At 49.6% G+C, this 12,462-nt stretch overlaps 2 protein-coding genes across 5 annotated transcripts in view; one reads left to right on the top strand and one right to left on the bottom strand.

Annotated features, from left to right (window-relative positions):
* Window positions 1–397: 397 nt before the first annotated feature.
* Dbi (diazepam binding inhibitor, acyl-CoA binding protein) lies at window positions 398–11,040 on the bottom strand. The gene is made up of 5 exons (XM_038349088.1): window positions 10,994–11,040; window positions 6,257–6,395; window positions 5,148–5,265; window positions 2,336–2,398; window positions 398–642 (listed from the first exon to the last, which is right to left on the bottom strand). The coding sequence occupies exons 2-5, from the start codon at window positions 6,263–6,265 to the stop codon at window positions 569–571; spliced, it is 264 nt and encodes an 87-aa protein (XP_038205016.1). The 5' UTR covers window positions 6,266–6,395; window positions 10,994–11,040; the 3' UTR covers window positions 398–568.
* Window positions 6,462–12,462, top strand: part of C12H2orf76 (chromosome 12 C2orf76 homolog) — a 61,954-nt gene continuing 55,953 nt past the window's right edge. The window contains exons 1-2 of one of the 4 annotated variants that reach the window (XM_038349084.1): window positions 6,502–6,528; window positions 11,926–12,242. The gene's annotated coding sequence lies outside the window, so the exon portion shown is untranslated. Of the gene's footprint in view, window positions 6,529–11,925; window positions 12,243–12,462 lie in introns of all 4 variants that reach the window. The other 3 variants (XM_038349086.1, XM_038349087.1, XM_038349085.1) reach the window with 3 other exon arrangements.

The raw sequence follows: 12,462 nt of genomic DNA, 5'->3' as shown, positions 1-12,462 counted from the left end.
CTCTAACTCCTGCGTGCTGGGTGTGCACAACCATGCCTGATTTTTTGGTGCAGTGCTGGGGAACTGAACCCATGGGTTTGTACATGCTAGGCGGCACTCTCCCAAACTGAGCTACACCCCCAGCTCCAAAGCACATCTTTGGAAGGAAGCAGAGAGGAGAGCCTGGAGCAAGGCCAGTCATTCCAGGAACCTGGGTGGTGGGCTGGTGAGATCCTCAGTGGGTAAAATGCCTGAGAACCTGAGTTTGATCCCTGGGACGTACTCGGTAGGAGGAGAGAACCAACTCTAGCAATTTCCTCTGACCTACACGTGTGTGCCGTTGCGCTCCCACCCACCCATACACACAGAAGACAAACACAACTAATATAATATAAAAGAGTCCAGGCACCCAAAGATATAAAGTAACAAATGTACTTTTAATTGATTTCAGGTAAAAACTACACAGGGAGGAGGATCAGAGATTAATTCTGGCCCTAATTTATCAGAACCGTATCATCTACATTAGAAAAAAAACAAGGCATTATGTTGTCACAGGTCACACGTGTGGCTGGCCACCAAATCTGGTCTTCTATATCCCGTATTTCTTCTTTAGCTCTTCCACTTTTTCCACGTAGGTTTTCATGGCGCTTTCCTTGGAAGTTCCTGGAAGGAACCGGTGAGAGATCACATCAGGGAAGCAGTCTGTTAGAAAGACACTGAGCTGGCGGGGGTGTCTGGCCTTTTTAAAAACTCATGCGTGCCATATTTGTGCAGGTGGATGTAATATGCATGTATGTGTCTGCGTATTTGCCAGCGAATGTGCATGTGTACAAAGTGGAGGTCACGGTTACATGTCATGTGTCTTCTCCACAGTTCTCTATTTACTTAAAAAAATCCTTCTATCATTTATTAATTAGTATGCATATGTCTCTGACTATATATATGTACGTGCACCAAATGCACGCAGGTGCCTGAGGAAGTGAGATGAGGGAGTCGGATCTCTTAGAACTGGAGTTATAGGTGGTTGTGAGCCACTTGTGGTTTGGGGGATTCAAATCCAAATCCTCTGTAAGAGGCAGCAAATGCTCTTAATCAATTAACCGTCTCTACATGATCTCCACATGTGTTGGGCCACAGGCTGGACACACTTGCTGAGATCCCAGTTTCATATTTGGAAGTTATTTCTTACACACACAGCACAATTCTTATATCTCAGAGATGGCCTGAGGACTAGACACACAGCACTCCAGGGGATGCGGTCTGCTTCATGATGCAACAAGCTCTTGCACGATGGGGCTGCAGGCAGCGAGGACCTTAGCCTTCTAGACAGGCAGGAAAGTATCCCTGCAGTGATTTTTCTGGTGCTGCTGTTTTACTGTTTGACTTCAGCTTTACGGATGATCTGTTTTGGATTCATATCTCCCAGGGCTACGCTGCTGGCTTTCTGAGCCAGTCCCTCTCTAACCCCCTGCCCCCACAAAGAGAAGCTGGGAGAAGAGGTGAAGACTGAGGAAAAGCAGTTGGTTCTTGGAAAGGAATGAAGCAAATCTTTGTCTCCTGGTCACGGCATAAAGGACAATGGACACACCCTGAGGGACGGCCATACTGGGTTTCCTAGATTCCCCCAGGGTAATGAGAAGTCCTTGGGGACTGAGAAAGCTTGTTGTGAAGCACCAGGGTTTCCAGGGCCTGAAAATGGTGTGGAAGATGGACGTCCAGACCCACGCGGGCCTGGCAGTGCATTTCAGTGTGCTGGGCCCTTCCTGAGTTCATGCCTCTCTCTTGCGAGGACAGTGGCCTATTCAGCAACTGGCTGGTGAGGGTATAAAAGCTGCCACAACTCTGGTGCCAGCTTTTGGGGCTTGCTGCCATTGGAACACATGATTTAGTGGAGCCTGAACACCTCTTAGATGCCTGTGCTCTCAGCAAATAATAGTTCCATTCACTGGCCACGCATTACCTCATCCCCTTTTCTCATGTGCCCTTCTAGTTGAAAGGGAACTGGGGAATGGCCACTCGGCTAAGGGGTCACTGCCTGGCCTTGTTGGGGAGACAGAGGCGTGGACGAGAGAACTCTCTTTACTGTATAGACTTCCAAAGACCATGGCAACAATGTCACTCCCTGGCCTATTTCTCAGTGGCTGGTCCCCAAGTTCTTTCCCTCCAGATAACACCTCTGCTCAGAGATGAAGCTCTTAGAAAAGGAGGGAGAGGAGGTGGCCTAGTTTCCCCCAAGCTAGGCTTGTCTGGGCTGGCTTCCAATGTGTGCCTCCTGACTTTTGCCCTCCCCTCTCCAGAACTGAGAATATTCAACGGCCAGCCTTACAAGGGAGGGAGGTCGATCACAACAAGTTACCTTTCAGTTTATTCCAGGAATCCCACTTGGCCTTGCCTTTGAGGTCCAAAAGCCCTGGCCGATCTGCAACAAGAAAGGGCAGACAGGAGATTTGTTACAAGTTCTAATGGAGAGCTTTATCAACTTCTTTCCCAGGCAAAGCAAGACATCTTTCCCGCTCCGCCCCCTCCCCTCATAGGGCTTCCCCAGCTCTGGCTGTGCTGCAACTCACTCTGTAGACCAGGCTGGACTTGAACTCACAGATCTACCTACTTCTGCCTCCCGTGTGCTGGGATTAAAGTTGGTGCTATCACTTCCCAGGACTAAGATATTCCTTTGATGCATATACTCCCAGTGTCTCACACAGAGGGTTCTAGCATAAGAAACCCAGATGGGCTATGTGAGAACTTAAACACTAGAATATAATACCATAGAAAAAAATTGATCGGCCTGGTGGTGCACACTTGTGATACCTGCTGGGGCAGGAGGATCAGAAGTTCAAGGCCTACCTGGTCTACAGAGAGAGCTTAAAGCCAGACTGGGTGGCATAGTGAGATTCTGTTTCAAAACCAGAAAAATATTAGATAGTAAAAAGGCCAGGGATATGGCTCCATTGGCAGAGTGCTTGCCTGGCATGACCCAAACCCTGGTCTCCCCATCCCCAGACCTGGTGATTCACATCTGTAAGGTGGAAGCCAGAAGATCAAAACTTCAAGGTCATTTTATTTTGGCTACATAGTGAATTTGGTTCAGCCTGGGCTACATGAGACTCTGTCTTAAACAAAACAGAGGGGGAGAAAAAAAAAAGAGACCAAAAAATTCTCAAACCAAACTACACCTGTACTTTAATCAAATCAAACAAACACCCATTCACATGGTTCAGAATTCAAAAACTCTGAAAAAAAAAAATGGGGCTGGAGAGATAGCTCGGTGTTTAAAGAGAACCCAGCACCCACATGGCGGCTCACAGCTGTCTGTAATCCCAGGTCCAGAGGACCTGGCACCCTCACACAGACAGACATGCCGGTAATATACCAATGCACATGACGATAAAGCAACAACAACAAACCCCAAAGACAATTCTGAAAAGAAACACTATTAGATCCCACCTGTTGCTCAGTGGCTTTAGCACCTGGCCCTATTTCCCCACCACATCGCTCAACTCTTTGTTGTTTGTAGGGTTTTTTTTTTTTGTTTTGTTTTTTTTTTTTTTAAATGAAGACCAGGCTTCTTCCAAGCATCTGGGTTTGGGAGAGAAGACCTCCCACCACCCTTCCTGGGGAGCAATTTCATTGATAAGATCAGAAACTGCAGAGCATAGGGCTTGGGGCACTGAGTCTGAGGAAAAAGTCCCGGGAACCTTACAGGAAGACTGTGCCTATGAAGGTACCCTCACAACCCCAGAGGAAGATGCCCTAGGTGGACATGCCTATTGGCCACATTCAGTTAGTGCATGTGTACACTGGGGTGCACGTGTGTGCAATGCCGGAGGAGAACTAGTGGGAGTTAGTTCTTTCACCAAGTGCGTCCCATAGTCAGCCAGGTGCGGCGGCAAGAGCCTTTACCTGCTAGCCATTTCGCTGGTCCTTGCAACATTTCATTCAGAAGCCACTTGCCCCACGTGGCCACTGAGCCCTTGAAACACAGCTCATGCAGCTGTAGACTGTTTTGCAAATTGCTTAGGTAAAACCATTTGCAACTTAAACTTAGATAGCCACAAGTGGCTAGTCTTTGCCGAAAAAGAGACAACAGTTTCCTGTTCAGGGAGTGATAGATTCCAAGTCAGTCTACTGATGCTCAAGTACCTCTAGCCTTGGCCAGAGGCCAGGCTGTGACAAAATACTATCTGGCAGCAAAGCATACCTGCCTACCCGTTACCTTCTTCTCCCTGGGTGTTTATAAGCCCTCTGCTCTGACCTGCTTGGCCTGCCACTCCAGCCCAGTGGAATTGGAGGCCACACTTGGTGGGTGGCTGAGGGGTACATTTCCTTCTATCTATGCTGTCATGAGTTCTTCTTGCTAGAACACACTGTATTGCTGTCTCAGGATACAGCCACTGCACAAGGCAGCGGCAGAAACAGTATTATAGACCAAGGTAATCCACAGCATAGCTTCAAAATCTGTACCAAAGGGCTAGAGAGATAGTCAGCACAAAGTGCTTACCTTGCAAGTATAAGGATCTGAGTTCTGGTCCCAGAACTCTTGTGGAAAAAAAAATGGGGCATGGTGGGGGGGGCACAGGGCTGCCTGTGCTTATAATCTCAGTGCTGGAGAGGTAGAGACAGGCAGATCCCTGGGGGAGGTGGATGGTACTCGTGGAAACAATACTCCAGGCTGTCCTCTGGCCCCCACATACACATGCTCTGGCCGCTTCACAAAAGTCTGCACCAAGATCTTTAGAGGGGGAAATGTCATCTGGAAGGTGCAGATTTTGGCCAGTACCACTTCCAACTGGCCTCAATAGATGAGATGTCCTTTCTCATCTATTAGGCTTGGGACGGCTGCCAAGTGCTCTCGATGACCCTGTTCATCTAATGGGAACAGGAGGCTCAACAAAGCCACTACTGAGCAACAGGGCTCAGAGCAAGCTTGCTCTCTGGACCTTTGCTTCCTTCAGCAAATGCTGAGATAATCGGTAAAGTCCTTCTAAAACCAGACTGAATCTGCTCCCAGGGTCACACAAAGAATTTTGGAAGATGGTCTTGCTGGTGAAACCTCCCAGCTTTGATCTGTCACCATACCTGCCTGAACCTTAGGGCCCGGGGCAGTTGGAAAGTGAGATTCTCAGACTCCTGGGCTGCCAAGCCAACTCGGCAGGAGAAGCTGGGCATACCTGTATTTACGTCGCCCACGGTGGCTTGTTTGAAGTGGCTATAGATGAAGAGCATCTCTTCATCACTTGGCTGAGTCTTGAGGCGCTTCACCTCCTCGGCAGCTTTGTCGAATTCAGCCTGGGTGAGAGGGAGAGGAACGGGATGGGGTGGATATCTGAGTGGGAGCGGTCCAGGAGAGGATGGGAAGGGAAGGCAGCACTCCTCGCAAACTCTGCTCGCACCAAGATTCGGCAAGGGCCCACCTGTCCGCTTGTGCAGTTACAGCACTGTGTCAAGTGTCGGGAATAGACTTGACTTACAGTGGAAGTACACACCCTTAAATTTTTCTCTGCCCAACTGCCTGACCACCGCTGGCTCAAATCCAGCAATTGCTGAGGGTTTCAGCAAGGCCCTGACCTATGATCAGCGGAGATAGACGGGGCAGTGAGGGGAAACGTGGAGTGATGAAGACAGTCGATCAGGGTTCAGGCCATGAATGCAGTGGAATCCAGGGTCAGGCGCCCACTGGTCCCTTCCTACTGGGGCCTGGAGTTCAGCGGTGACCTCTGTCCCAGTGCCCAGATTAGGGACAAGCAAGTGGGAGGAGCCAGGAATCACGCTACAGGGAATCGGTCCCGGACAGGGGTCCCAATACAGGGAAGGAAAAGGCTTCCGGGCCACCTCATCTAGTCGCATCTCTTCTGTAGAAGGGCAAGCCAGGCACAAGGCTAATTACTCCTCTCCCCCTCCCCCCGACCTCCAGGCTCCCCAGCCAGGGCCTCTAAGAGTGCCCCACTGTTCCACTTCGGTCCTTCCCAGTATGGGATTCAATCTTTTCTGCCCTTCATCCTCTTATTCCCCCATCTTTCTTTCGAGGACCCTGTGCCTGCTTCACCCGGGAGTCCAGCCCACCCGCAACTCTCCAGCAGTTCCGGCGTGGGTGGCAGTTCCAGAAATCTGCAAGGGAAAAAGTTCCGCTCCCCAGGCTATGAGCTGGGCTCGGATCCCAGAGCAGAAGCCTAGCATCCGGGAGGCGGGTGGTTGGGGGAAAGATACCCCGCGGGGTTCCCGCGAACTGATTTCCCCAAACCCATTGCACCTTCGCAGCCCGGCAGGGCACGCGCAGTACCTGAGACATGCTGGCGAGGTGACCTGGATGGCAAAAGCGCGGGAGCAAGTGCAGGCAGACGGAACTCAAGTTCCTGAGTGCACCGGGTAGCGCCTTTAAAAGCAAGGTCCCTGCGTTCCAACCGAGCTCGTGCGAGCGCCTGCAGCCAATCAGAAGTCAGATCTGCTTTCGGAGGCGTGTCCCTCCTAGGCCGGAGCTCCAGCCCCTCCCGGACCCAAGAGGGAGTTTATTGCGCACGCGTGGGGAGGAACCGCGGGGCACGCCGGGAGCAGGTGGGAAGCGTTGCGGGATTTTGGGCTGGGGCGGCGTGGGGAGCAGTCGGGGTGAGGGCAGTTGGGCGGAGGTTGCGTGGAATGGGGTGCTGCTGCAGGAAAGCAGAAATTAGTATGATTCTTCCTCTTTAAATATCAAGACGGTTGGGAAGAGGCATTTGCATCTCTGGCCTGTTAACTTCTCCGCCTGGAAAGTGGAATGTCGCGGCACCTTTAAGGGAATCTAGGAAAAAACCCTTGGCGCTCTGCGCGTCAGTGACCCGTTGGATCAAGCCCATGCCCAAGCCTTTTCTTCTGAACGGTTGGCACATTCTTTGACCTGTGCACATTGTCCGTAGTTTTCAGTCCTGCACCCCTAACACGATCCAGTGCCCTCTCAGTGCTTTCTAAAGGCGGAGGCAGTGTGATGTCTTTTGCAGGGGAAGAGGTGCCCAACAAGCCCTTGTTAAGTGAATAACTTTTCTTCTCAAATGTTTTTTAAACACTTGGCCTGATGAGTTTAGGCTTCTAGACATTGGGCATGCAGTAGAGGGCAGATAAATCTCTGCAACCTTGGAGCTTCTTATAGTGGGTTAATAGTTGGCATAGTAAATTATAGACTTTTTAAAAAAAGAGTTGGAAGTTTTAACTGGTGTGTTTGGGGCGGAGGGCAGCGGAGAGAAGATACTGTATGAGCAAGCCTTGCAAGTGAGGGCAGGGACATTCTAGCAGAGAGCAGGGGTCAACAGCGGGCTCCCTTTGAGTTCTCAGTCTCATTAACAACAATTTACAACTGACTCAGAAGGAAGCTTGAGGGCAATTTCATTGAGGATTGAGATAAGACACCAGCTGAAAATGCTGACATCCCCTAGAAGGAAAGGAGATAGAGGAAAAGTGCCTTTTAACTAGGCTTGGAGGTTCGAGAAACAGTGGGGAAGTCCTCAGTAGGGCCCTCCCTGCGTTCAGAGGGCGTTCAGTGCCGAGCATAGATGTCTGGGGATGCAGGGATCATTCTGATGGAGAGGGAAGCGATGGAGTGCGAGTGCGCAGGCGTCTTCCGCAAACTTGTTATGGGAAACTTAGCTCCGCGGGAGTGGGAGGAGGGGAGGCAGCACAGTGGGTGGGAGAATTTTAGTAGGCCAAAAGGAGAATTTTCTGGCATTGAATACCAAGGTGAAAGAGAGAGGTGATAGAAAACTCCCTAGAGGGCGTCACAAAAGGGAGATTGTTCCTCATCAAGGCAAGGGGCCTAAACCACCCTTTCTGCCCCCCATTATAACTGTAGTTATGTACACTGGGAGGGCTCGGGCTGTTGTTCACTGCTGGATAGTGTCTGCCTAGAGTATTTGAGGTTGTGTGTCGGATTCCCAGCCCTGCAGAATAGAAAACTTAAGCCCAAGCTTTCAGGTGTTTCCAACAACATCAGCCAGGTTTGTGTGGAATGTTTGGGAAGGAGATTTTTTTTTTTTTTTTTTTTTTTGAGACAGGATTTTTCTGTAACTTTATAGAGTCTGTCCTGGAACTCACTTTGTAGACCAAATAGGCTTCTAATTCACAGAGCTCCACCTGCCTTTTGCCTCCTGAGTGCTGGTATTAAAGGCATTCTCTACCACCACCTGGTCGAGATTTATTATGTATACAGTTTTCTGCCTGTGCACCAGAAGAGGGCACCAGATCTCATTATAGATGGTTGTGAGCCACAGTGTGGTTGCTGGGAATTGAACTCAGGACCTCTGGAAGAGCAGCCAGTGCTCTTAGCTTCTGAGTCATCTTCTGGGAAGGAGAAACTAAATTGCAGGGAAGGCATCCAGGTTTGTCAGTTTGTGCAACAAAAATTTTGGAGTTAAATTTGGAGAAATTGCCTGTGACGGATAAAGAATGCGTGGTGATTTAGGGGACCCCACCCCATTAAGGCTCAGGTGAATAGCTATGGTAGACTTGTATTCCTAACCGTGAGTTTTCTTGCCACCTTTGAAAGCTCAGTTGGCACCATGGAGCTTTGCATGGGCTCAGATGCAGGCAGGAGATCAGTAGAAGTGCTGCCGTCATCGTGACAGTCCGCAGTTCAAGACTATTTGTTGGTTGCTTGTTAGGGACATGATTCACTTTCTTAATTCCATGTCATGGTTCCAGAGGAGGGTACAACAACAGTTTCCAGTTGGTGGCAGACCTGCTGAAGGGCTGTGGGTACAAAGCCATCTGGAGCCAGAGAAGAAAGGATGCTCCTCCTCGTTGTAGAGTCTCCCTAGGCCATGTTTCAGGGTAACCGAGGGCATGCTTTTCCACATCTTTCTGACCCTTGCCTTGCTGCTCAGTGACTTTGTGTTGGTGGATCATCTGTGGACATGCCACCGAAAGCCCCGCCCTTAGTGCTTCTGCCCCAGGGAGTTGGGGTAGCATTTGGAGGCCATAGAAAAACTGACTGTAGTTCCTCAGGTGCCTCCCAGTTGGTTTTGAGAAAGTGTCCTGTCTCTCCTTGTCCTGGAACTCACCAAGCAGGTTAGACTGGCTGGGCCAGGGAGCCCTAGGGGTCCTTCTGTTCTGTCTCCCCAGCACAGGGATTATAGGTGGTAGGATTCTGAGGGTGAGTCCAAACCCCGGGGGTGAGAGGCAAATATGCTATATGGACAGATTTTAAGTTGGAGAGTTTTATTGAGATAAAGGGGCGGGGGAGGAAAGGGAGAGAGAAAGAGAGGTGCAGAGAGAGGATGAGAAGTAGGCGGAGTTTCGCCTTTTAAAGAGACAGGGTACTGCTTGCCCTGCACACAGGTGTGAAGCAGGGCATGTCACACTCTGGAAGTTCTCATGGGCGCAGGGCCAGGTTCGTCTGGATGCTATAAATAAGCACATGCCACCATGCCTACATGTTTTACATGGTTTGTGGAACTTGAACTCAAGGTTCCCATGCTTGTGTGGCAAACACTTTCCTGACTGAGGCTTCTCAGCCCTTGGAATTTAATTTTAAAAAATGAGCTTCAGGAACTGGCAAGATGGCCCAGCTGGGAGAGCATTTGCCATGCAGTCCTGACAGCCTGACTCCAACCCTCAGAACCTGTATGAAGGTGGGGAGAGAACCGAGTCCACCAAATTGTCCTCAGACTGCCACATATGTGCTGTGGCATACATGGACCTGCACTCATGAACACGGTTCTTGCACACACTTACAATAATAAATACATTGAAGATAAACCACTTGATGTATTTGGGGTAAATCATGCATTTTTTTAAAATTACATATTTCTACAAAACTAGAAAACGTCATTTCTTTTCATAATGCTGAGAAATCATTGACTCCTGAGCAGCTTTCACGTTTTTATTTTTATTTTTCTGCCATCTGCTCTTGCCCGTACCTGCACTAAGGAGGGTAGAGTCACCACGCACTGGCCACTGCCTCGTCTCGATGCTTGCTCTTCTTAGGAACTGGACAAATACTTACTGATGGAGCACAGTGCCTTTTCTCTGGTGGCTGTGCTGCCTCTGGTTAGACTTAATGGCACAGACTGTCATCCCAGGACTGGGGCGGCTAACGCAGGAGCATCCATGAGAATTCTGTGAGTCTGGGCTCCACACTAAAGCCTTGTCTCAGAACGCAAACAGAAAGGACTTGGGCCATGGTTCAGTTGGTAAAGTGTCTACTTTGCAAACATAGCAACCTGAATTAAAACTTCAGCCCCCACTAATTGTTAAAATTTATTTTCCGCATTGAGGAAAGAGATAGAGGCAGATCCCAGGAGCAATCTAGGTGGCCGTTCTAGCCGATTGGTGATCTCTGGGTTCAGTGAGAGACCTTGTTTCAAAATGAAAGGTGGAGAGCAGTTGTGGAAGACACGCAATGTCAGTCTCTGCCCTCCCCCAGGAGCACGCGTACGTGCTCCCACACCCAAAGGGCTGCGTCACATAGACACACATACCAGCAAAAACTAGCAACAGCAGCAACAATAAATCAAACAGTTCCCTTTAACTAACTGCCCTCTTGGAAACAGCTGAATTCAGTAGAGCTGATGATGAGCCCATGGGCTGGAACAAAGCAGATGAACTCTGCCCCAGGCCAGGGCAGTGTTTTGGTAGCATTCCCAGCTTTGGAAGCAGAGGGCTTAGGGAGAATGAGGAACCTGTCCCAGCCAACTTGTCAGCTGGTCAATAGTGGTTGTCAACGCTGCAGCTTATTCTTGTGGATATGAATCTGTGAGGCATCATTCTGACTGTCCCAGGCCTCCCTTGCTCTCGGCTTAGATTGACCAGGTTTGCGAGGTATGAAATCCCTGCTCTGAAGAAGGCCTTGTAGCGAGGGGCTGTGGGCTGACCTGCTTTTCATCCCGCCTGGCTTCCAGCTGCCCGGCTAGCTTATGCCCCAAAATAACAACACATAAACTGTATTCATTTAAACACTGCTTGGCCCATTAGCTTCAGCCTCTTACTGGCTAACTCTCACATTTTGATTAACCCATATTTAGTAATGTGTGTAGCACCACGAGGGGAGGCTTACCAGGAAGATTCTAGTCTACGTCCATCTTGGGTTGGAGCTTCATTGCATCTCTCTCAGAGAGGAGAGGCATGACAATTGCCCAAGGCATCTGCCTCACTCCCAGCTTCCTGTTCTGTCTACTCCACCCACCTATGTTCTGACCTATCAGGCCAAGCAGTTTCTTTATTAATTAACTAATGAAATCATCAGATAGATAGAAGACACACCTACATCAACGCCTCATAGCACAGCAGAAAGCAGCTGGCTACCCTATAACTGTCATGGCGCAGTGTGACCGATGGGTGTATTTTGCCAGGCAGGCCATTGTTGCAGCATGCAGGATCCAACACTGGATAAGACCACTGAGGTCTGTCTTTTCTCACGCAGTAATTTGCCTTACACCTTCTGGCACTGCACAAACTGGCCAGCAGGGAGAGTGTCTCAGCCACTTTTGAGGTCAATTTCTCTGTTTCTGTATCCACAGGTTTCTGTAACTGTTAGTTTAAACCAGATGGGCAAGGCACATGAACAGGTTAAAATTATTCCCACCCAGTGAGTGTGAGGAGTGGTTTAAGATTAAGTTTCTTCCTACAAAGGAAACCTCTAATTTCTAGAAGTAACCCAATCATTAGAAAAAAGTTAAGAAAAAACTACTGTGGCAAGAGCTTTTGTGGAAGGCCAGGGCGATCCCACACGGCCGGTTAGCACTGTGGTTGGTTTCCATTCTCTTGAACGTGACTCCTCTGGCCAGGCTCCAGCAGAGCTGGGTGGGGAGTAGAGTGTTTTTAAAGGGACTGGGACGTGTGTCTGGGACAGGAGTGGGGAGAGATGGGTGGAGGCTGAGGAAGAGCCCAGAGAGAGGGGTGGGCAGGTGAGCGTGGCATTCCCACAGTTGCAGAAAGAGAGGCTTCCCAGCGGAGCTCTGGACCGTTCTCTCCTTTGCCTTTCCCCAGATGCGTACATTGAGAGTCACTGCGTCGAGGCGGGTGTGAGAGGAGAGTGTGTGTGGCACACGCTTGGTGTCGTTCTCTCCCATCCTCACCTCCTCTGTGTCCAGGCTGGTGTCCAGTGGTGACAGCATTGATTCCTCAAGAGGGGTTGGCGGTGGAAGACTATAGGAAGTATCCTCCCTTCGCTGGGAGAAGGGGAAGGATCACATGTTCTAAGTCATCCTCGGCTACGTATCCTGTCTTAGTGCCTTTGTGCGTACACGCATGTTTGTGTGTGCATGTGTGAAGGCCAGGGGACCACCTCAGATGGTATTCCTCAGGTACAATCTATCTTTTATTTTATTATTTTTCATTACTTTGCACATTCCTAAAAGATTATTTATTTTTAATCGTATGTATATGTGTATCTGTGTGAGCGTATGCTGTGTCTGTGTAGATGCCCATGGGGGCCAGAAGAGGATACTGGTTCACCTTGCAGCTAGAGCTGTCTGATGTGGGTGCTTGGAATCAAACCCAGAACCTCTGGAAGAGCAGCAAGTT

The sequence above is a fragment of the Arvicola amphibius genome, chromosome 12, assembly GCF_903992535.2.
Source record: "Arvicola amphibius chromosome 12, mArvAmp1.2, whole genome shotgun sequence".
NCBI lineage: Eukaryota > Metazoa > Chordata > Mammalia > Rodentia > Cricetidae > Arvicola > Arvicola amphibius.
This window is presented reverse-complemented; position numbering and strand designations above follow the sequence as displayed.